The 26,322-nt window shown below is 36.1% G+C and overlaps 1 protein-coding gene across 1 annotated transcript in view; it reads right to left on the reverse strand.

Annotated features, from left to right (window-relative positions):
• Positions 1–26,322, reverse strand: part of LRP1B (LDL receptor related protein 1B) — a 2,000,743-nt gene that overhangs the window by 533,318 nt on the left and 1,441,103 nt on the right. The window contains exons 34-35 of the mRNA XM_059166755.1: positions 25,801–25,922; positions 23,435–23,566 (exon numbers count right to left, since the gene is read on the reverse strand). Coding sequence (XP_059022738.1) covers positions 23,435–23,566; positions 25,801–25,922 — 254 coding nt within the window. The remainder of the gene's footprint in view (positions 1–23,434; positions 23,567–25,800; positions 25,923–26,322) is intronic.

The following is a 26,322-nucleotide window of genomic DNA, read 5'->3' on the forward strand; positions in this document are numbered from 1 at the left end:
CCTAGTGTATGTGTGTGTGTTTATGGGTTTTTTTTTTTTCATTCATTACACATATATACATACATGAAATGTGCACAATATAAGTTTCTAGAGAAACAAAGAAAAAGTAAGTATAAACAGTTTACTATTTTCTCCTATCTAATTTATTTATTTACAGGGTGTGTACTTTACTTGCCCCTTGGAAAAGCCCATAAATATTTCTTTGCCTTCATCTAATAACACCTTCTTGCCTCGGGTTTAACTAGTAGAACCATTCTGTTTGCCATTCCCCTCACTCACTGTACACACACCCATCATATAATTTCTCACTTCTATGCCTTTTCTAGTGTCATTTTTCCTGCACCTCTTTCCTAAGATCCCATTATTCAGATGTTAAGACTCATGCATTCCTCCTCCAGAAAGCTTTCTTGACTATCCCAGTCTAGGTCATTGTCCTCCTTGGTTCTTCACAATAACCTGAGCTTATCTCTATAACTGTACTTAACACAGAATGTTGTACTGCTTACTTTTTGTACATCATCCTTTCCAGTAGACTGAAACTGATTTTTTTCATCTTGAATCCACAATGTCTCTTTACAGCTTTCTGTATATTATAGTTGAATAAATGTTGATATCCAATTAACAATAATACAAACAGAACAATACAAATGGTAAAAAAGAAGTTAAAGCAAAGTATTATCTACACCAAAAAATGGTAAGATTAGTTGAGAAGAAGCAATTTCATAAGGTAGCAATATTTTAGCCAATTATAAGATCAGCTAAAGAATATGTATTGAGTGTCCCAATTTATGAAACTATATTTTCCCTCCTATGGCAAAATATTAAAATCAAATGGCAGAATATAATTATAGTAAGTAACATTTTATAATAAGTTTCATTATATATCAGCTATAAGTTAAATGAGCAAAAGATGATTCCCGAAAGTTTAAGGTCAAGAATCAGAACACCTTTTGAAATTCTGAATATTTAAAATTAAAACATTTGACAAGCTGTCACAAAAAGATATAGTATTTGTCTAATATTGTTTAGCACCACTCCATTGTGAAATTATATGATGTCCTGGATTTGCTTGAATCAGACAAACAGATCATGAATTGAGACAGATGACGGGACACAGGGAGGTTCATCATATGTTACTTTCTACCTTTTTATATACATTCCAAACTTTCCATGGCAAAAGTTTAAAAAGTTTCCAACAGATTGAAAAGAACACCTCATTTTTATTGTCATTACAAATCAAATTCAGAAGCTTCTATGGTAGTAAAATATATAAATATTCTCTAATCTTTAACATAACTTGAATGGCACTGTCAGTATCCTACCCATGCCAGAAACTAAGACACTCCAACAATTTCAGCAAAATTTTAGCTATACTAACCAAAAAATTACCCCTCCCTGCCAAAGAAAGAAAAAAAATCCTTGAAACAAAGAAAGTATTTATATGAGCTAGTCTTTGGAGAGTAAATACTAGAAATAGTCATATTCTTGGTGTCAGCAGAATCAGCAACATGTTTACTAAAAATATAGAATTTTGAAGAGGCACAGGCAAGGGGGGTGAATTTACACCTGAATTAGACTATGCTAATGTTGATAAAAGGTTAAAGATTTTATTAAAAAACTAGCTAGGATAATTTTTTTTTAAATCAAAAGATTCCCATATCACCTTCCATTTTCAGGTAAATTAAGAGATATGTAATTTAATATAAAAATAACAATTATGCAGACTCGCACATTTTAAAAAATGTAATACATCCCAGAGAGATAAAGGAAAACAAGACTCCTCAAGATATTTTCATTCAGTGAGAATACAAACGAAATGGTTTTAGAAAGTTTGTGATACAACATCTTAAGAAAGATAGATCAAGGACAAAGACTTACTCTAAAGTAGCTAACTTGAAATATTTTCAATTATCAAAGTGGAGATATAACAATTCTTTTTATTTACATATGTGTGTGTTTGTGTGTGTGTCGATGTGAGTATATTCTTTCCTCTTGCTATATTACCTTGAGCTCCAAGCGTCTTAGATTTTAAAAGAAACCGTGACAGACTAGTAGATAAATAAACATATGAGTCTACAAAAGGAAATTTTAATTCTTCAGGAAATCTAGTGAGTGGACTTGCCTTCTTCCACTGGATTCAGATTGAGTGAATGCATGCCATGAGTAAGACATTATTTACAACAACATACAAAGCAAAATATTAATCAATAAATTTTACAATATATGTCTTATTTCATTGCTGTTTTAGCCTAGCTTGTATGAAATTTGAGGAATAAATCAGAGAGCTAAATAATGGAAACTCTCTCCACAAACAGCTGTGTACAAGAAAGTCCTAAGCTTTACTCATAAAAGCCACAAACTAGAAATGTCTTCAAACATTCATCAATGAAAGAATGGATAAACAGACTATGGTATAGTCACACAATTGGATATGACTGTGTGATAAAAAAGGAACACTTTACTAACACGTGCAACAATATGATGATTTCAAAACTATGTCCGGAGAAAGAGAGCAGATGCTAAAGTGCGTATTTTGTGTAATTACATTTATATAAAATTATAAAGTAGGCAAAACTAACTTATAGTGATAAAAATCAGATCAGTGATTGCTTCTGAGGATAGGCATTAACTAGGTGGGAACAAGAGAGAGCTTTCGGAAGTAAGAGAAATATTTCATGTCTTGTTTTTTTATTCATCAAAACTAAATGAAAGGCACACCTAGTGTCTGAGCATTTTACTATAAATAAATTTCACTTAAATACAGAAAAAATTAAAGTATGGAAACATTTGTTTAAAAATCCCCTATGATCGTTTTTAAGTAGATTAGTCTGGCTACATCTAATAAATTTCATCCTAAAACACAGATATGCCTTTGGCATACAGGACTCTAGGAATACATTTGCCTAACTTTAAGGAAATTATTATAGAGAAGAAAATTCATAAGACAATAGAATAATAGAATAGAATAATAGAATAACCCACTGGCAGAAAAGTTCAGTACCAATTGATGGGGCAAACTGAAAACAAGCTCTGAGTATATGCTACCTTGAGGGGGCAGTTTCATTCATGATGGAGGCATAAACTCGAATCCTGCTCTCTAGGAAAATGGAATTCTGAAGGTAGTAAAATAAATGTATACAAAGAACTATAAATTAGAAAGTATACTGAAGAAAATATGCAGAAATTATAAAAATTGAAGAACCACTCAAGATGAGAATGTAGGAAGATCCTGAATTCCTCAATGTCTACAACTACCCATGAAACAATTTTCTTCTTAAAAAACTTAACACCATAAGACTGATGATTCATAGACCTGTACCCTGAAGCAAATGGTATGTTTTATGTTAATAAAACAGACAAACAAACAAACAAACAAAAATCTTAACACCTGGCTGACTGACAACTACACATCTGGCAAATGAAAAGAAAACCATATCCAAGCAGGCAGGAGACTGTGGGACACAACTAGCCACTTACCACACCTCTGGTGCACAACCCACAAGTGAGAAGTAACTCAAAACTTCTCCTTGAGGAGTGAGGGGATTGAAGTCTACATGGGGCACCCCAACTTTTACTTGCACTCTCAAAATATATAATTTTGAAAATCAAATGGACTAGTGTCCTGAGACCCACCAGACCGCAGCCATCTAAGAAAAGGGCAACATGCTGAGACTCACAAGCCTCAGGGCTCCATTCCCAGGTAGCTGTTTTGCCCAAACTTAAGGCGAAGGAGCCTCACCTGCTTATATTAAAGTGCTGACCCAAGGGGTAGGGATCTAATTTCACCCTCACCTCGAGGATCCTGCTGGAACACTATCTAGGTCCAGAGACTGGTTGGCACCACGTATCATCCTAATATGCCTCTATGGCCACATCACCTTTTCTTCTTTTTCAAACCTCTCCGGGTCACCTGGGTGGTTCAGGAGGCTAAAGCCTCTGTCTTCAGCTCAGGTCCTGATCTCAAGATACTGGGATCTAGCCCCACAGCAGGCTCTCTGCTCAGCAGGAAACCTGCTTCCTACTTTCTCTCTGCCTGCCTCTGCCTACTTGTGATCTCTATCTGTCAAATAAATAAATAAAATCTTAAAAAACAAAAACAAAAACAAAAACAGACCTCTCTCTGTCTCCCCCTTATATACTGTGAGTATATTTTGGGTCCACCTCAAAATCTTTAAAATAATCCCATCTGCAAAGAGTTTACCATATAAAGTAACATTCACATTTTCCAGGGATTAGGACCTGGGGAGGGGGCACAGTTCAGTCTCCTACACTAGGGCTACCAGGTATTTGCAAAATAAACTGGCTTACCATTTCTCTCCTTAGCCATGTGTGTTGCCCTATAAGCCTAACAAAAATAGGATTGTTGGAGAGAGGAAGAATATAGGATTTTAAGGACAACCCCTGATGACATTAATAACCCCAGGTATGTCCTGGTGTCTGAATGAGCAGCTGGACCTTTGGCATGTTTCAGGAGATGTTTCAGCATCTGCTCACAGCTGACAGAAAAAAATAAAACAAAACAAAACAAAGAAAAACAAAACACCAGTTTCCAAGGATAGACAGTCCTTATTAAGAATGATATTTGAAGGGAGAGTAAGAGGGAGTATTCTCTTCCACCCTTTCTACTTCCCTAGAAGGAAGCTTTTTGCACACATCTGGTGCCCTGATTTCTGTGTCTGCTGCACAGAGGATACATTTTGATCACCTGTCTCTAGCAGCCAGGGAAGCTTGTGATCCTGGTCCCATGTTGCTATAAAATGGGGAAGCCACTATAGAAAACAGTATGGGTATTCACCAAAAATGAAAAAAAAAAAAAAAAAAAAAAAAAGGAACTACCATATGGTCCAACAATTCCACTTCTAGGTATTTATTCCAAAAAAACAAAAAGATATATGTACCCCCATGTTCCTTACAGCACTATTTACAATAGCCAAGGAAGCAACCAAGTGCCCATCACTGGGTTAATGGAGAAAAAAGATGTGAGATAGATAGATAGATAGGCAGATGAAGATGGATAGATAGAAATAGATTGATTGATAGATAGATAGATAGATAGATAGATATGGTGGTGGTAACTGTATGGTATCTAATGGTATCTATATCTAAATATATGATGGACTATTACTCAGCCATAAACAAAGAATGAAGTCTGGTCATTTGCAACAGGGCATTATGCTAAATGAAATAAGTCAGGCAGATATGAAACATACCAAATACTATATAATTTCTCTTATATGTGGAGGGAAAAAAGAAAGGAAGGAAGGAGGGAGGGAAGAAAGAAGGAAAGAAAGAAAAGTTGGGGGGGGAGACTGGGTTTCCTTGGAGAACTTGGAGAGAAGGTAGATCGCTAAGAGAAGAGCAATGTGCTCAGAGATACATGAATGAGGATAGAACAGATGTTTTATTGTGGTAAATACAGAGATAACTATGTATTCTTGACTTAATGGAGCATCTCGACTTGCCTGTATAGTTTTCTTACAAGTAAATTTTATAATTTTCTCAGGAAAGAAAAAGAGATTGTAATGAGACTCTAGGAAAGGGAAAGATTACATCCGTTTGTAAACTGTACTTGGAAGAAGCTTTGAGAATGTCACATAACGGGACACACTACTTACCAGAACATAAGAGAGTGACAGAACAGTCAGAAATCAGGCTTGAAAGATGTTTTTGATTTGTATAAAAGTGTAGTTTATTTGTTGTTATGAAAAGATGGTTTTAGTACTAAGAGTTTAGGATTTTATTTGATGATGACAATAATGATGATGGTGATGATGATCCAGTCACAGCTAGGATACCAACTGTCCGTTTGCCCAGTACTCTCCTGGTCTTAGCACTAAAAGTTCAATGTCCCAGAAAATCTCTTGGTACTGAAAATGAGGTTGTCAGATCTCTAATTTTAGACTGCATAACTGACAGATGGGTCCAGCTGCTGTGTTTTGGATCTACCACCACCCTGTGCCAAGGCTGCTCTTAGCTAAGGACTGTGTGAGTTAGGGATATTAAAGTAGTCTCATTCCTGCAACATGTGGAACTCCTCTGATGGGCAACTTTGGCTCTCCATCAGCATTCCTGAAACTTTACTAAAACTACACCAGTCTAAGACGTTTCCTGCCTAGCCTCCCTTCCTTCTCTGTTTTGTATAAGTCAGATCTGCATTGTAATCTGACAACTCTTCTCATTATTTCCCCTCGGGTTGTTCTTAAATAAGGCTTTTGCATATCCAATCCTGTCTTGACTCTGCTTCTCAGAGGATCCAAACTAGTACAAGCAGTGTAAGAGTAGTCTAAAAAAATAAATGGTAAGATGTGGCTATTGGGTCTGGCTTACTCTCTACACAACAAAGAGGACATGTTCCTGAGGATACATGGTGCATGGACAGTTTCTAGCACATGATGTTCAGGTGCTAAAATTTTCATGAAAAGTGACCTGAGAAAAATCTTGATAAAAGGGAAATATCCTTGGAAGGACAAGGATTCATGCGTTTATAAAATATAGAAGAAAAAAATGACTACAAAGATATCAGAGTTGGCTAGAGACTGCTACATTGTAATGACACTCTAAGGAGGAAAAATGAAAAGCTGAGAGCTATTTACAAGAAATTAAAACTGAATGTGAGGGTCAATACGGGGAAATTACAAAGAGATAGTGGAAGAGTAGACACAGCTGAGCAGCAAACAGAAACTAAGATTTAGATCTACAAAGCGCCAGAGATGTCTAAATGCTTAGCAAACATAGGTCTGGTGTGTTAAAATCAGAGACTTGGTTATTAAGACCTGGGAACCTGAAATATGGATAAGGATGGTGGATATTCCTAAAGGTGCTGTTTCCTGAACTATCCCTTTACCCAGAGTTTGCAAAGGTTGTCCAATTCCCCCTAGTAAAGGCTAGCACCTTCTTGTGCTGAAAGATGTTGCGGAAATACTTTACCTGCGAGACAAATGGTATCACCTTAAGAGCTGTACTCGGTTTTTCTGGTTGCTAGGCTGACAACTATGGGTAAATCTCAATACAATCTAGCTAGAGGGATTGCTGAGCCTCATAAAGGAAGAAAGAGATTATATATTAAATGAACTGTGAGGAATAGTTAGCATGATGACCAGGGACCAGAGAAGTGTCCCTGAAATTGGATTTTGATGGTATTTGATCAAGAGGGGCTAGAATAGAAGATAGATAAATAAGAATTCTTTTGCTTGGAAGCACTTTCCCAGTATACTCACAGTATTTAATACTCTGGAAAGAAGCCAGGATGTGGGACTCAATCTTTGTGAAGGTAGCTCTTAAGGCATGGAGAAATTATGCCATTCTCCATGTAGAAACACCTTATGATGTTTCAGATGACGTAAAAATAAGAAGATGAGAAAAGGAGGTCGACACTGCGAAATAGATTATATAAAGAAAGAAAACCCACCAAAGGATCTCAGAGGACACACCCCAAAGCTGCTGGCAGTGTAATAGTGATAGGGGAACCATCACCACCAAAAAATTCCAGTACTTGAAATGGGGGGAACTTACAGCCCACAAGGATGTTGCTTAACATTTACAACCCCCAAAAGTACATTAATGGAGCAGCAAAAGCCAAATGGTGGTTGTCCCACTGAAGTCATGATGCTTTGCTCATATCTCTGACCTGAACTAATCTTCATACCCAGAACCTATTGATTAAAAAAGTAGCCAAATCTCCAAAACCCTGCAACACTGTGTCAGTAACACAACTATGATAATCTTCCCAGATTTATCCTCAGAGGGACCTATAAAGAAACATTTACTTGAGTGACTCGATACTGGAGAAAGGGAAATACTCAGAAACCTTCATTATTAGACATAGTGTTTAAGTCGACATTGAAACATCATCATTGATCCCTTCAGGTAGGGCTTACACAGACCAGGTAATAAGTGAAGTTCTGACTAAATTCTGATTCATTGTAGCCCACTGAGTCCATAGACCCACTCAGGAGTCATTTTCTTAGTTCCAGAAAATATAATTGAAATTGGTATACCTGGGAATTTGATAAACATCAACACTGGGTTGGCTACCTCTAGAATAAGAACTATCATAGTGGGAAAGGCCTAGTGGATTGTTTCCAAAAATATATATCCTCCATCGTCTCCGTATCCAACCTGAATGGTCACCATTAAAGGCAAGAAATGGTCTCAATTATGCTTCTGCTTAATTTGGCAGTCTTGCCCCTGCAGAATGATCATGGACTACCATAGTCTTAACCAAATGGTAGCCCCAGTTGCAGCCACTATGCTAGATGAGGTATTATTACTAGAGCAGATAGATTAACAAGGCCTCAGGCACATGGTATGCAGCTATTGATCCGGTAAATGTATTGCTTTCAATTCAGTTTATATAACTGTGAAGTCAATCTGATTCAGTGTGTCATTTAAAGCCTTTATTTCTTTTTGATCTTTTACTTAGATGATCTGTCCATTTCAGTAAGGGGAAGGGTATTAAAGTTCCTTATTATTATTGTATTACTGTCGATGTGTTTCTTTGATTTTGTTATTAATTGGTTTGTATAATTGGCTACTATCATGTTAGGAGCATAGATATTTAAAATTGTTAGATCTTGTTGGACAGACCTTTTGACCATGATACAGTGTCCTTTCAATCTCTTATTATAGTTTTAGGCTTGAAATCAAATTTGTCTGATATAAGGATTGCCACCCAAGCGTTCTTTTTATGTCCACTAACATGGCAATTTTTTCCCACCCCCTCTCTTTAAATATGGAGGTGTCTTTGGGTCTAAAATGAGTCTCTTGCAGACAGCATATTCATGGGTCTTCTTTTTTTTTTTTTATCTATTCTGATACCCTGTGTCTCTTGTTTGGTACATTTAGCCCATTCACATTCTAGGTAACTACTGAAAAATATGATTTTAGTCCTACTGTATTGCCTGTAAGGTGACTGTTACTGTTACTGTATATTGTCTCTGTTCCTTTCTGGTCTATGTTACTTTTAAGTTCTCTCTTTGCTTGAAATATCCCTTTCAATATTTCTTGTAAGGCTGGTTTGGTGTTTGCAAATTCCTTTAATTTTTGTTTGTCCTGGAAGCTTTTTATTTCTACTTCTATTTTTCAAGTAGTATTTTTATAATCATTCTTCTGAACTCTAGTTCTGACATTTCACTGTTATCTCTATTGATTAGGTCCCTCGCAGTCAGTACTGCCTCTTGGGTTTTGTTTTGTTTTTGTTTTTGTTTTTTGAGGTGAGTTTTTCCACTTAGTCATTTTTTCCAGAGAAGTATAGATGAATGAAAGAACAAAATGCTAAAAGGGCAACAATGACCTCAGAAAAATATACACTAAAAAATCAGAAGAGAATAGAAACCAGGGGGAAAAGAAGGGGGGAAAAATGATCAGGCTAGTGAATAGAAGAGAGCCACATAATTTATTTTGGGTATATTTTGGTCTGTTAGCAGAAACTGCTCCCCAAAATTTTAAAGAAAAAAACCATATATATATATATATGTATATATATATATATATGTACACACACACACACACACACACAAATAAGGGTAAATACGATGAAGGGAGAGAATATGATTATAAAGATGAAAATGTAAAAAAGATTTTAAAAAAAGGAATTGATAAGCTAAGAAGCTGGTTGAAGAAAGAAAGAAAAAAAAGTTAAAAAAAGAGAGAGAATATGATCAGATGGGAGACTAAAACAAAGCCATACACTAGATTTAAGGTATATTCCACTCTGTTAGAAGAAATTGTATCCAAAAATTTTAAAAAAGAAAAACATACATATGCAAAAAATAAGGTTAAATACAATGAGGGTATAGAATATGACTATAAAAATGAAAATTAAAAATATTTTTAAAAGATATTAATAAGATGTTGGTTAAAATGGGAAAGAGGAAAAATTCAAAAAGAAGAAGAAAAAAAATAAAGAAAATTAAAAAAATTTAACTTTGAAGAACTAAATAATCATGGGGGAAAAGCCACGTATTCTATGTGTTCTATTCCTTTAGTGCTGGTGTTCTGCAGTTCTCATTGATTGGTAAACTTGGTCTTCCCTGGATGTTCTTTCTGACCTTCTGGGGGAGGGGCCTGTTGCCCCTGTGATTCTCAAATATCTTTGTTGGAGGAAGAATTGCACTGCCCTTGTCAGGGGCCAGGGTGGGTAATCTGCTCAGGTTTGCTCTTTGTAGCTTTTGTTCCCTGAAAGCTTTCTGTACAGCTTTGGAGGACAAGAATGAAAATGGCAGTCTCCCAATCTCCAGACCTATAGGAGCTGAGAGTTAGGGCCCCACTTCTCAGTGTGCCTTCAGAGAAATGCAGTCAATTTCCCCTGTCCCCTGGTCTCCTGCTGCCCTCTGAGCTTACCTGGTCTGTGACCAAGAGTTTCTATCTCTGGTGCACAGCCCCATTTGGAGTCTCCACACCCAGCAGATTCCTGCAGCATGCTCCCATGCCACTCCTCCCAGTGGAGGAAGGGAATCCCTGGATCTGCCACTTGTGGGGTCTCTGCTCAAAGAGTAGTGGTCCAACTGTGCCTTGGATCATGGCTTATGGCAACCCTGAACTGAGAGCCTATTCCTTGGCTCGTCTTTGCAGCCAGCTTCCCTGCTCTAATACCTGGGAACTCTGCCATACTCAAATACCCTCAGTATTTCTGTGACGCCAAGGGTCCTGAGACCACACTGACTCAAGGAGGGCTCCACCACTGACTTAGCCACTGGAGTGCCCTCTTTAGAACAGATTTCTAAAATTTCTGCTTTTGTGCTCTGCTTCTCTATCACTTGCTGCAAGCAGGCTAAAGGAGGCTTCCAGCCCTCCTTTACAGTCTGTCTTCCTGTATATCACCTTGGATTTACTTCACCACTTGTCCTACCTTCCAGAAAGTGGTCAGTTTTCTGTTCATAGAATTGCTGCTATTCTTTTTTTCAATCTCCTGATGCATTTGTAGGTGTTCAGAAAGTTTTGATAAATATCTAGCTGAATTTCTGGGACCAGATAAAATTTAGATCTACTCCTCTGCCATCTAGCTCCTCCCTCCAGCCTTGGCATTTGGGTAATATGACACAGCAGACCTGATGGGTGTCATTGGTCAGAACAATATGGAGCTTATGGAAAGCCTCAGCAAGGGAATCCCAACACAGGCCCCTAAGATTCTGCAGCAAAGCCATGGTATCTGTACCAGAGAATTACATATCCTTTGAGAAAATGCTCCTGACAGGTTTCTGGACCCTGGAAGAAAACAGAATACTCGACTCTGAAGCTCCAAGTTACCATGGATCTGGAACTAACCACCATTTGTCCTCATACCAACATCTATGTAGAGGTTCCAATCAAGAAAAGAAGAAAAACAAACAAACAAACAAAACAAAACAAAACAAAAATTTAGTTTGTCTTAGGGATCATTTGGCTTAATATATGAGAATAAGATAAACATGAATTAAAGTTGCTTTCAAAAGTAGGCCTTAAAGTGAGTAGAGAGGGGAAAACAAAAAACAAAAAACAAAACAAAGCCTTTCCTAGGCGTAGAATTGTGAGCAGTATACCAAATTATTCACCTTGTGTGAAAGAAGTAGCCTGAAGTACTCATGTATATAGATTCTGAAGTAGTGGCCCATGGCCAGGCCATATGGTCATGGAACTGGAAAGAAAATAATTAGAACATTAAAGTTTAGTAGAGCTATAGGAACATGACAAGGATGCCCAATCTTGCCACTTTTGTTCAACACAGTACTAGAAGTCCTAGCAACAACAATCAGACAACAAAGAGAAATAAAATATATTCAAATTGACAATGAAGAAGTCAAACTCTCTCTTTGCAGATGACATGATACTTCTTATGGAAAATCCAAAAGACTCCACCCCCAAACTACTAGAACTCATGTAGCAATTCAGTAATGTGGCAAGATACAAAATCAATGTATAGAAATCAGTTGCTTTCTTATACACTAACAATGAAAATACAGAAAGGGAAATGAGAGAATCGATTCCATATACTATAGCACCAAAAGCCATAAGATACCTGAGAATAAACCTAACCAAAGAGGTAACAGATCTGTTCTCAAGGAACTACAGAACACTTATGAAAGAAATTGAAGAAGACACAAGAGATGGAAAAGCATTCCATGTTCATGGATTAAAAGAATTATCTATACTTTTAATGTCATCCTGATTCAAAATTCCACTGGTATTTTTGAAAGAGCTGGAACAAACAATCCTAAAATTTGTATGGAACCAGAAGAGACCCTAAACTGTTAAGGAAATGTCGAAAAAGAAAAACAAAACTGGGGGCATCACGTTGCCCGATTTCAAGCTTTACTACAAAGCTGTGATCACCAAGACAGCATGGTACTGGCACAAAAACAGGCACATAGACCAGTGGAACATAATAGAAAGCCCAACTCTATGATCAAATACTCTTTGACAAAACAGGAAAAAATATCCAGTGGGAAAAAAGACGGTCTCTTCAATAAATGGTGCTGGGTAAATTGGAGACCTATGTGTAGAAGAATGAAACTCAACCATTCTCTTACAACACACACAAAGATAAACTTGAAATGGATTAAAGACCTCAACATGAGGCAGGAATGTATCAAAATCCTACAGGAAAACATAGGCAGTAACCTCTTTGATATCAGCCACAGCAACGTCTTTCAAGATACATCTCTGAAGGCAAAGGAAATAAAAGCGAAAATGAACTTTTGGGATTTCATCAAGATCAAAAGCTTCTTCACAGCAAAGGACACAGTCAACAAACAAAGGGGCAACCCACGGAATGGGAGAAGATATTCGCAAATGACACTATAGACAAAGGGCTGATATCCACGATCTATAAAGAACTTCTCAAACTCAACACACACAAAGCAGATAATCATATCAAAAAATGGGCAGAAGACATGAACAGACATTTCTCCAAAGAAGACATACAAATGGCCAACAGACACATGAAAAAGTTCATCATCATTAGCCATCAGGGAGATTCAAATCAAAACCACATTGAGATACCACCTTAGACCAGTGAGAATGGCCAATATTAACAAGACAGTAAACAGCAAGTGTTGGAGAGGATGTGGAGAAAGGGGAACCCTCTAACACTGTTGGTGGGAATGCTAGTTGGTGCAGCCACTTTGGAAAACAGTTTGGAGATTCCTTAAGAAATTAAAAATAGAGCTTCCTTATGACCCTGCAATTGCACTACTGGGTATTTACCCCAAAGTTACTGATGTAGTGAAAAAAAAAGGCCATCTGTGCAAAGATTTTTTTTATTGTATCTTAATTCCTACATTCACCACAAAAGAAGTACAAATAATCAAAGTGCCTTAGTTTTTTGCTTTAGCTGGGCTTCATCATCAGCCACCCCAGAACTGGATACAAAAAAAAAAAAAGTTCATGGTGACTGAAATAAGAGTTCAGTGACATGGATTTCCACTTACCAAGGCCAAGCTAGCTAATTTTGCCTCTGAACCTCCAATCTATCAGTAATGGAAAACAACAGTGAGCCCATGATATATCATTCCTCAAGGACATCAACTGATCTTCTGGTGGCAATTTAACTACATTAGGCACCTTCTATCCTGGAAGTGTCAGTGCTTCATTCTCATGAAGACATAGGCCCATTCTAGGTATTGGCTTGCCTTTCTTACTGCAGGCTCTCAGTCAGTACCACTATACAAAGGCTTATGAAATCCCTAATCCACAGGCATAAATTCTACACAACCTACAATCTCCCAGGTATCCAACTCATAGTGAAGGAGGCATGAGAGTGGGCCCATGACCATGGGATCCACTTGTTTAATCACATACCACACCATCCAAAAGCAGATGGGGTCTCATAGAATTCCAGGACAACCTTTTAAAGACGCAGGTGAAACATCAACTTAGGAGCAACACTTTCAAGATGACATCCTCAGGTGACAGTATATTCATTAAATTAGAGACCTCTATATGGTTCTGTATCACCAACAGAGCAATTCAGGCTCTAGAGACTAAAAGATGAAAACAGAAGAGTCCTCACTTTCATTAACTCTCAATGACCCACTGGAAGATTCTATACTTCTATTCCCTGAAAGTTTGGACTCTGTAGGATTGGAGCTTCTGGTTTCCAAAGAGGGCACACTTTTGCCAATGGGCCACAAGCAGGGGTCCCACTAAACTACAGCCTATGGTCTCTGCCAAGAGAGTTTGTAATTCTTGAGTCTAATAATCAGCAGGTTAAAGAGGAGTCACCATACTGGCATACATGACTAGCCCTGAGCAGGATAAGGAGGTAGGGCTGCTTTCACATAATGTGGCCAGGGAAGAGTATGTAATGGAACCTGAATGGTCCACTTGGGACCTTCTACCACCCTCTGTGAAAAGACACATGCAGCAATCCAAGTCTGAGAAGGGTTACCAAGGATTCAAACCCCTAGGAACTAAGGTTTGGGTCACAGATCAGCTACCTAGACCTGCCAAAATGATAATTGGGAATGAAGAGCAATTAGAATCGATAGTGGAAGGGAAGGAAGATGGTTATCAACTGTGGCCTGAGATAAACTACAGCTATAAAGTCTATTAGTCCCACTAACCTCCCTCTTCTAAATTTCCTCACAAGAAGAGAGACCTAAAGAAACTACAGAGTTGTTTCCCAAACCTGTGTAGACACAAATATGTGTGGCAAAAGAGCTGCTCTTTAGCAATCTGAACATGCATTTCTCAAATCTCTGCCTATGGAGAGCATCACTGACTGAATCCACAACTTTGTTTCTCAACATAGTCCCAAATGAATTCACTGACAGAATGTTTTACTCATAGCAAATGATGGGAGGTTGGAAGAAGATTTGCATAATTGCTCTTGTGCACCATAGTAGGCATAAAGAACTGGTAATTGTTGCCAGCTACTTCAGAGCTCCCTTTCTGGCCACAAATCTCTGTCAAGGGACACTTGATGCCATGCTAGAACTCATTCTAAGCGTAGTTAACATCAGTCAACATTTAGCCTGCATTGGTGACAAAAAGGAAAGTAACCAGACTAATAATTGTTTGTGTTACACATCTTCATATCCCCCAGGCATTCCTAGACAGGTATAAGAATTTTCTTGAAAGAACTTTTCTTAAAGAGCTTTTGTGCCAGGGAGTTGTCAGTAGAAGATTTAGTGTAAGTTAATATTACATGGAGACTTTCCCAGACACTGGTCAAAAACTGTAAAAAGGGGTTGTAGGGAGCTGCTGGCTTTTCTTTAAGGATTTAAGCCATAAAACAGTAGTTACCCATATGGTAACATCATTGATAACCTGAACCAGCCATCAAAATTTATCTCTTAGACAATAATATGTGTTGATAATATGGATAAAACATATATAATACTTTGAAAAACAGCCCCTAATGTACTACTAAATGATCCCCACCAAAGGATATTGAGCCCCTTTTTAATCCTTTCCCTATGAGTATGGGCTGTGCCTCGTTGCCAACTTCTAATAAAGAGAATGTACCAAATGTGATGAGATATCCTTTCTGAGATTGGGTTACAAAAGGTCTGGCTTTCATTATGTGTGTGCCATTTCTCATTGTATTGTTTACTAGCTCTCAGGGAAGCTAGCAATCATGTTGTGAATTGCACTGTGGCGAGGCCCACATGATCAGAAACTGAAATCAGTTTCAGTGAGGAGCTGTGACCCTCTGTCAAATAGCCCACAAGGAACTGAATCCTGCCAACACCCATATGAACTTGGAAGCGAACTCTCCCTAGCTGAACGTCCTGAGGAGACTACAACAAGGTGTCTAGCCAACACCTTGATTGAAACCTCATAAACTGACCCGAAGAAACTATAAGATAATACATGTTTATTGCTTCAAGTTGCTAAATTTCGGTAATTTGTTATGTAGCAATAAATGATACAAATATAGTGGGATAAATTATTATTTTCTTTCTCCTTCCCCTTCTCCTTTTAGAATGATCATCATTGTTTCCCTTGGTCACCCCTCAAATGAGGCTGTACTAGTGGTCTTCTGTCGCTAAGTTTAGCGGGGACAATCCTAACCTTGGTGAATATAGCATCATCATTCCCCCAAACTCCAAGTCCTGAAACTGTCAAGTATCTTCTCCAATCATCACCACAATAGGATTACAATTCTCATTAGGAAATTACCAGGGTTCTGATGTTGGCTACTTCATCACTGGTATTCAATTCATGGTTTATGTCAATCCCAAGGGCAAAAACTCAAATGCAAATCCTGAATGAAGAATTTCATTTGTGCATCTTGAAGTAACCAACTCTCCCCTGTATCCATATTTTATTCACAAACCCACTTTCTTCACTGTTAAAATGAAAATACCACCTGCCTCAACAAATTATTTAGATGAATAAAATGGCATAAATACAAAAATGTTTCCTAACCATATTTGGGCAATGTAGTAAGTGTTCAATAAATATTAAGGATTTTTTAAGTGTTATATTAATTTTTCTTTCTCCTCAAACTTCCTCTTCCTAACCCACAGTAGGTAATTAGTTCCAGTTCTAGTCTTTCTACTTTAGCCAAGTCTTTATTCTAAAAGTAGTAAGGAATTCATGGAAATAATTAGTTCTTTATTCTTCTCAAATGATCTGCTCACTACATCCCAAAGGATCTGCTTACTTACACCTCAAAGGACCTTCTTACTACACTTACTAATTGCTTCTGGTGAAGAAAAAGTCAAATGATAAAAAGAAATTAAAGATCTACTGTTTATGACTAGTCTAAAATCAATGAAATAATTTTCATTTTTCTCTATTAACTAGAAAATTGTCTACTTGATTAAAAACTAACGACCAATAATCTCAGAAACTGAATCAAAGGTCCTTTTTTTCTCTTCTTAAAGAAAGGGTGTCAAAAAGAAAAATAGACTAACATTTTATTGGTTTTCTTAAAATAAGGAAAAAAACACTTTTTCAAGGTTAAAAACACTTTCTTAAGGTCACAATTAACGGAGTTAATGGTATCAATGTACTTAAGCTAAAGGAGACCTCAACATTATCATTTGACCTTACAGCATAAACAGGACTGAGTCTCTGGGAATAAACAGGTAAAATGTATTGTCTAAAAATCAAAGTACAGAGAAACCTGAAAAACATCCAGAAGACTGACTTATCTAAAAAATAGTTTCTTCATATCTATTTAGTGCTGCTTTAGTTGTATTTATGGTATTGGATTAAGATACTGTGCTTTCCTCAAACAGCGTAAGATAACTTGTACATCTCTTAGCAGCTATTAATAATTTACTGTGAATTAGTATAGCTAGGTCTTTTGAGAATAGGTTTCGTGTTAACTTGGTTTTGATAAGGAAAAGAGTACAGGAATATATTGGAGTATCAAATATAAATGCAGCTCTGCTGAAAAGAATCCTGAGCCACTGAAAAGAAATATAACAGCATATGTTGACTCAGGAGAGGGATAAAGAAAGGTGCCCAAACACAGAAATGATATGCTTCATGTGAATATATCTAAAGTTGGTATTGACACATTTTACTTTCACCAGGAGTGTCAACTGCCCAAATGAGAAGTTTCCATGAGACTTGCTTCTGTGATTTTCCCAATGACAGAGAGAATAATATAAATTCCAAATAAGTTGACCGAAGTCTTAATCTTAGCAGATAATCATTGTGCATCTTCTGGGCTTTTGGTTTCTAGCAATCTCTGGGGAGTTCAGATGTCTGAGAATGTCTGTTTATGTTTTGAGTTCAGAAATTATCCAAAAATGATTTGTGATATATATACAATAATTTGTTTAACTTATAGTTCCCTATCTATGCATGATACTTGTCTATGAGGGTTGTTGAAGTTTTTGTTTCCTTGTGATAGTTACTATTTTGCCTCTTGAAAGATATACTGGCAATGACCATGTACAAATACATATAAAATGCTCACATGATTTGAAAATACAGTCTTGAAGCAAGTTTGAAATGACAACACAAAACAGTATTGGTTCACTGTCACAAGAACTAGAAAAAAATGAACCAGTACTAAAAATTCATTTTGTAGCCAAGGAAATGGTTTTCATAAAATTGAAAAAATGTCCCAAAGCAACAGTATTATATTTAAGCTATTGCTGTTACTGACATAAAAAGAATTCTTTTTATAATTCTTCTATGGTCTTGCTTGGTGACAAAATGGTTATTAAAAAAATTTTGTGAATAGCTGTCTTCTAAGTCTCCAGGGAAAGGGAAAGACTCTCACTTGAGTGTCGCCTGCTTCAGTTCTTTTTTTTTTTTTTTTTAAAGATTTTATTTATTTACTTGAGAGAGAGAGAAATCACAAGTAGGCAGAGAGGCAGATGGGGGTTGGGGGAAGCAGGTTCCCTGCTGAGCAGTGAGCCTGATGCAAGGCTCGATCCCCTGAGATCCCCTGATATTATGACCTGAGCCAAAGGCAGAGGCTTAACCCACTGAGCCCAGGTGCCCCTACCTGCTTCAATTCTTAAATGGATTTAAGGTCACTTGATTCAATGATTCAGTATATGAATCAGAATAAAATATGACCTTCTACAAGCACAAATTTGCAGAAGTGCAATGTAGTTTATCAAGTAATACCAACAATGTCCAAATAAAATTTTGTATCAGTGGTTATAGGTATAAGATGGCATAGTGTAAAAATTGGAAATAGGATACTTAATTACCATATAACTTCTTGATCTCTCTGGGTTTCAGTTTCCTTATCTGTAACAAGAGGGAATGCTACTACATGGTACCAAATGTTCCTTCTAGTTCTAACATTTAACAATATATGTAAATGTTGTGGAACTTCATATAAATAGGTGACAGTTAAATGTGTAAATGAGGCAACAGTATTTTGTCATACATTCTCCTTCACTTTATTTTATTGATAGACTTTATTTTTTAGAACAGTTTTAGATTCCCAGATAAACTGAGCAGAAAACTCTCATGTGCTTTTTCCTCTCATACACATGCGGCCTCCCCCACTGCCAAGATCTCATACTGAAGTGGTACATTTATCACTACTGATGAACCTAAATTGGTATATCCATAGTTTATATTAGAACCTATAGTTCAGATTAGGGATTACTCCTGGTGTTGTATATTCCATGGGTTTTAACAGAAGTTAAAAGGACAAGTTCTTTCAATGTTTTGTCTTAATGGCCAGATCACTATGTGATGGTGTAAAAAAGCATTAAAACATTCCCCATAGTGAATGCCAAGCAATGGCATCTAAATAATAATTTTTGATGCTCTCTTATAAAAACAGAATTAACAAACAAAAACCCTACAGATCCTCCACACATGTATTACCTCAGAAACTATTCCTTGTTTGCCTTTTTTCTCTATAGAAACTTAGCTATGATATTCTACACCTAGGAGATAGCAATTAACATTTGTTAATATTGAGTTGGATGATTCAAATTTGAACAAAAGAGATAAAAGATGAAAACAGGAATATGAGCTTGAAATTTTCAGTTAAATAATCATTCTTTGAAAGATCTTGTATATGCCATCCCACACTGTAAAGTCTCTTTACACTAAATGTGACAACTTTCAAATAATAATAATAATAATAATAACTATTCTCTGAATAGAATGTCCTCTCTCTTCAAGCAATATCTTATTATGTGATTGTTATAAAAACTTATAAATACCCTCAAGGGAGGGGAGAGGCAGACTGGATAGAGCATTACTTACTGAAGATCACATAACTAACTGGAGCAATGGGCCTTTTTTTGAAGGAATTTCTCCTAAAACACATTCTTCAAAGCATCAAATTCAATATTCATTCATTAGGAGGAATATGACCCAGTGGGCAAGGATTTTCAAAGCTTATTTTTTTTTCTAGTGGAATGGGACTTTTCCAGTAAAATGATAAAAATGCTTTGAACATTTTAAACCTAGCCACAGGGTCTTCTTTCTCCTGTGGATACTATCCAGAATTGCCTCATCTGGTGAAAGAAATCCTTTCACTGCAGAAAACTTTAATTCATTAGGACCAAAACCCAGCAGGATTGAAATCTGTTAATCCTCATGAAATGCACAGGTTTGGACAATGTATTTATCCCTGTAAAACTGTGGTAATAAAATCCTGTGACATAAATTATAATGGTTATACTCAAGAAATGATTCTCCTTCACACCATCTCCTTATTGTAATGGGAAGGTTTTGTTTGGTTTGTTGTTGTTTAGAATAAGGATCTAATGTGCCCTTCCATTCTGTCATCTTTATCTTTGATAGATTCCTAAAGTAGGAATTATGTCACAGAAGTGAATGCCCATTAAGGGAAGAAGAGGAAATAGAATATCTTCAAAGAGAACTAATAGTGAAAGAACTTATGATCAGGTAAAACATAATGGCCATGGTGGAAAAAAAAAAAAAAAAAAAAAAAAGTTGATGTGCCAAAAACTGGTTTCTCTCCTTTGTTCAGGAGCAATCTAGACATTTGCCTTCCTTCTTTCCTGAAGGGACTTCACTCAACAAAGCCAGAAAACTTATATATTGTATATAATGGTGTCATAAATCAAGTGGCTGCCACTTCTTCTGATCCTAATACATTTTCATAAAACACAATTAGTAAAAGACCGGATTGTGAAATAGACCAAAGCATAAAAGGCATGCACAGAAGTGGTTGGAGGTTCTTATTACCACCACTGCCATCATCATCACTAGTATTTTACTTGGTTCCTTATCTATATACTGTCTGCTGGCCCCTAGGTTTACATTTAATGACTTCAAATTGCTGGTGATATTTTTAATGTTTAAATATCTGCTTGAGGCACCTAGGTGGCTCAGTGGGTTAAGCCTCTGCCTTCGGCTCAGGTCATGATCTTGGGTCCTGGGATCAAGTCCTGCATCAGGCTCTCTGCTCAGCGGGGAGCCTGCTTCCTACCCCCCCTCTCTGCCTGCCTGCCTCTCTGCCTATTTGTGATCTCTCTCTTGATCTGTAAAAAACAAAAACAAATAAACAAAAAAATCTACTCTCCCTGCTGTTCATTATCATCATAATTAAATCCATCTTTACTACGGAATTTTACTAAACTACTCTCTCTGTACCGAAGAAGTTAAGAAACAACTGTTCTATACAGATTGCTGAACAGAAAGTATAATATAGTCAAGAGAACAGAAAAGGAAATCTTCTCTAATTACAAGCTGAAATACAGCTTCCAGGGCACATGTGTACATACATACATATTACATATACATATCACATATGTGTATTTTTACAATTTAGTACTTTCTATTATTAGGTATCACTACTATTTTCACAGCTCCCATATATATCAAGCACTGGGCCAAGCATTTGCATACATTAATCTTAATATTCCCATACCCCATAAAGTGAGGCAGCTGAGCCTCAGGAATATCAAGTAACTGACATCACGGGGTAGTAAGAGGGTGAACTGGCACCAGAATCCGAGTTGTTGCAAAAGTCTTGCCTGTTCCTATTATATGTTTTCCTGGCCCCAGGTCTCCAACCCTCTGTTTTCAAAGTAAGTTTTGCATTGCTGTTTTCTGATTAACAATAGGGATTTAGATACATTCTTGAACATTCTAATTTTATATGATTATTCTATATGCCTACATCCTTATACATTAAGAGGAAAAAGATTTTCTAAAGACAATTTCTTCCTATGAATTGAATTTAAAAATATGGAAGATATGATATAAAGAATACAAAGTTTTGACTAACAACCAGGAATTTCTCTGGGGAAAAACTACGTTGATGCAAAATAAGTTTATCATGATATTATTATTGGAAAGCTAGAAATAGAGAGTGTACTATTCTTTGCAAATAAAAATATCCTCTGTCGTGGTACATTCTACGAAACTTAACCATTTTGCGGCTACTATAAAGCCTCAGAGAATGAATTCAATTTATGCAAATAATCAGTTTACCCTTAAGAAAAGAGAGATTTACTAATGATCTAACCAGGACATTTACAACACCAAATGTTTTAATATCATATCACACAGAAATTTTCACATACTTCCAAAAATCATTATGAAGTCTTTAAAAGAATCAAATATGTGATAACAGCTGAAACAAGGGATTATGTGTACTTATAAAAAATATATGCATATATACATGACATCTTTTCAAGAAGTTCAAGTTTTTTTAGTTTTGCACTGACTAAATCCTATATGATGAAATTCTAAAGAATAAGATGCATGTAATTAAAAGGGAGGGTAGATTATGCATGGTAGGATAGTGAGCCTTCCGTGTATAATGAGGTTTGATCAAATAGCCTTGCTTGATCAAAAATCACATTGTGATTTTGGCAAAATTTACATATTGCTCAACAAAATATACTATATTTGTCTGAATTTCCTTTTAAGAAAGGTCCTTTTTAAAATGTAGGAAGTTTGGCCTGTATATGATTCCATTTGACACAAACATTTGATACAAAACATTTGATACAAAATTTACTTAAGAAAAGTCATCTTTGAAATATTTGTGAAGATCCCCAGTAATTCATTATATTGTAGCCAGGAATTTCATTAACACATGATTAAACAAAATGTGTTTAATCAGCTGAGGGGGAGGGAGAAGCTTACAACCAGAATTCCACATGCTGATGCGTAAAGATGTTTTTAAGATTATAAATCAAAGAACTATCTGCTTTTTAACATTAGATAAAATTAACTCTTCACAAGTACTGAAAAAATACTGCAAACATATATGTACATCTTCAGCACTAAAACCTTAATATGGGAAGCATATGATTTAGCTCAAGGAGAGGTAGAGAAATTTGCTTTTATAAGTTTAGACACACAAGTATAGAATTATAGATCTAAGTATAAATCCAAAAAGTATATCTAATGCTTATACTATGTCTGAACTTAGCAATTAGCGCGCGCGCACACACACACACACACACACACAAACACATTTTCTTCAATATATTGGGCAGTGTCTACCATCAATTTCCAATCAGACATTTATATTAGCTACAGGGAAATGTCAATGTCTGATCTTTTTTCAATATTTGCTAAAACAAGATGATAAGATAAAATCTGACTCCAAAATAATACATACCATATTCAAAAGTAATTTAAATGGCACAGCATTTATAATTGTTCACTTATTTGGAATTCGTTTGCTACTATCTATATTAGAATAGATAATTATTCTTAAAATGTTTTAAATTATATTGTGTTTTACATATATAGTCAATCAAAATGTTTTGTATATCTTTATATCCATAATTGAATAAAAGTAAAAGTGTCATTTTAAAAATTACAATAAAAATGAAGAAACCAAATGCCAATTGTGGCATTTTAATGTCCCTGCAATTTAATGCTATACTTTAGGAAATTTTTACTTGATTTTTTTCAGGAAAACATACTTAGAACAATTTGTATTAGGCTTAAATATTCATTACTAATTTGCTTTCTTATTCCACATCTTGACTATCAGAGTACAGAGGGAAAGGTTATACTGCCATCAGGCATAATAAATCAAGTAAAAACATCATACATAAATCATGAATAAAAAACTATTTACCTGCATGGAAATCTATCCCAACAGCAAATGAAGTTCCTGATATAGGCATCAAAGCATCCATTTTGTCACTTGGTTCCAGAGGTATTCCCCTGATTCCTTCATGAACAGAGTACATAAGAAATGACTCTATACCTAATTGGAAAAAAAAAAAAAAAAAGAAAAAGAAAAAGAAAGAAAGAAAAGAAAAGAAAAAAGAGAAAAAAGCCCCAAGTGAATATTTAAAATTAAAATCATTCTACTAACATCATTTCAGTCTTAATTTTTTCATAGAACATGTTCCTTAGCCTTTTAAAAATGTTTAACTGAATACTACATTTCTGACTAGTTGAAAGGTAAATAGATTAGTGGCTCTCAAATTTGAGTATGCATCAGAATGTTCTAGAGGACTTGTTAAAACACAAGGTCCCCAACCCAGAGGCCTGATAATTTGAATTTTTGGAAAGTTTCCAGGTAGTGATGGCACTACTGGTCTGGGAACCATACTTTCATAAACACAGAGGCAGGTAATTTTGGAAAACATACCTGGCCTCACAACCCAAAATTCACTCCCTTTTTTCTAATACCCTTATCTTATTGCTTATATATGATAATAAACTTTGAGAGTATATATGATTTTACATAGCTACAGAGCTGTTAGTTTTCTTTTTTTTTTTTAAGTATAGTTTTTTATTTTTTTATAAACATATATTTTTATCCCCAGGGGTACAGGTCTGTGAATCACCAGGTTTACACACTTCACAGCACTCACCAAAGCATATACCCTCCCCAATGTCCATAATCCCACCCTCTTCTCCCAAACCCCCTCCCCCCAGCAACCCTCAGTTTGTTTTGTGAGATTAAGAGTCACTTATGGTTTGTCTCCCTCCCAATCCCATTTTCTTTCATTTATTCTTCTCGTACCCACTTAAGCCCCCATGTTGCATCACCACTTCCTCATATCAGGGAGATCATATGATAGTTGTCTTTCTCCGCTTGACTTATTTCGCTAAGCATGATACGCTCTAGTTCCATCCATGTTGTCACACCAGTCAGAATGGCTAAAATCAACAAGTCAGGAAATGACAGATGCTGGCGAGGATGCGGAGAAAGGGGAACCCTCCTACACTGTTGGTGGGAATGCAAGCTGGTGCAACCTCTCTGGAAAACAGCATGGAGGTTCCTCAAAATGTTGAAAATAGAACTGCCCTATGACCCAGCAATTGCACTATTGGGTATTTACCCTAAAGATACAAACGTAGTGATCCAAAGGGGCACGTGTACCCGAATGTTTATAGCAGCAATGTCCACAATAGCCAAACTATGGAAAGAACCTAGATGTCCATCAACAGAAGAATGGATCAGAGCTGTTAGTTTTCTAATAAAGTTAATCTTCTTAAATCATTTTGAACACTAAAAGCATACCAAGTAGTTAATTTTTGCTAATACCTTGCTGTTGTAGCTTCAAAAGTATGTTCTAAAATATGCACAGACATAAAAGCTGACTACCAGAAGTCTGCATCCTGATACTTATGAATTTTTCTAATATGTCAGAACATGTTTTTCGGCACATATTTTCTGAACTTTTTTTTTTTTTTTTTGCAAGAGGTAAGTAAAAGATTCAATTTGATTCTTCTAGAAGTGGGGGAAAGGAGTTCTTCTTCTTCTTCTTTTTCTTTTTTAAGATTTATTTACTTGAGAGAGAGAGAGTGGGCATGCACGTGTGCGGGTGGGGACAGAGGGCATGGAGCTGGATGCTAGCTAGATTCCATGGCCTTCAGATCACAACCTGAGCCAAAACCAAGAGTCAGAGGCTTAACTGACTGTACCACCCAGGTTTAAACCTGTTTTTTACTAAAATTAAGTCATGATCATTGGATAAAAAGATCATTCTAGAATCAAATTTCTTTGGAACTAAGAACTAGAATCTATGAAACGTGAAATAGGAAGATGGGTGTTTTAGGTTTTAGTTCTTTGGCAATGATCTTCTCTCTCAGCTAAGCAAATCTAAGCCCTCACCACTTCTCTTGTATTTTTTTTTCAAACAGGTAAAAGAATAACTGAATTCAGATTGAATCGTAATAGTAACCAGTCACTGCTTTTTATTTCAGCCCTTGCTTATTCAAGTTGAAAGTAGTTTCTACTGGGCTTGGTTAAAAGTTTGATAATAAACTGCAGTTCTGGAAAATAACTAATTATAACCTTTAAAGAGCAATAATACTTAAAACTTTTTAGATAGTAACAATCTTACATATATGAGACTGAGCAGTGAACCATTGTTCTAATAAGACACTAATATTATTTTTTCTATTTTTAAACTAATTTTTGTTGCCTAAAATTTGCATTGATAAAATAAATGCATCAGAATTAAATTTTCCAAGATCTTATACCTTGACATGACATGCGGTTCTTTTGGAGATAATATCCCACTGTACACATGCAAGTCCTTGTGGTTTCAGATGTTGGTAAACAAAGTTGAGAGCATCCGCCATTATTTAGTTGGCAAGAATTGCTGCCTGCATAGGAGGAAAACAAGCAAAAGAAATATTTAAGAAAAATAAAAAGAGTATCATTCAATAGCAATAATTTGAACAAATATTTATACTTTTGTTGATTTATAAATGCAGCTGCTTCATAGAGATTAGTATGATGTTTTACTGTCTTGAATAATTTGAAATGGCATATTGCAGTTGAAGTCTGCCTACCCAAAAAACGTAAATGGAGGTCTGATGTGTGGCAGAGTGATTATCCACAGCAATACTATAATTAATTTATAGTATCAATTAAACTTTGATTACAATTCAAAGTTGCTTAGAGACTAGATCTTAATTATTCCCACCACAAAAAAAAAATGATAATATATGATGTGATAGAGGGGTTAGCTAATGCTAAGGTGGTAATCATATTGTAAT

Source organism: Mustela lutreola, chromosome 3, assembly GCF_030435805.1.
Source record: "Mustela lutreola isolate mMusLut2 chromosome 3, mMusLut2.pri, whole genome shotgun sequence".
NCBI classification, from domain to species: Eukaryota; Metazoa; Chordata; class Mammalia; order Carnivora; family Mustelidae; genus Mustela; species Mustela lutreola.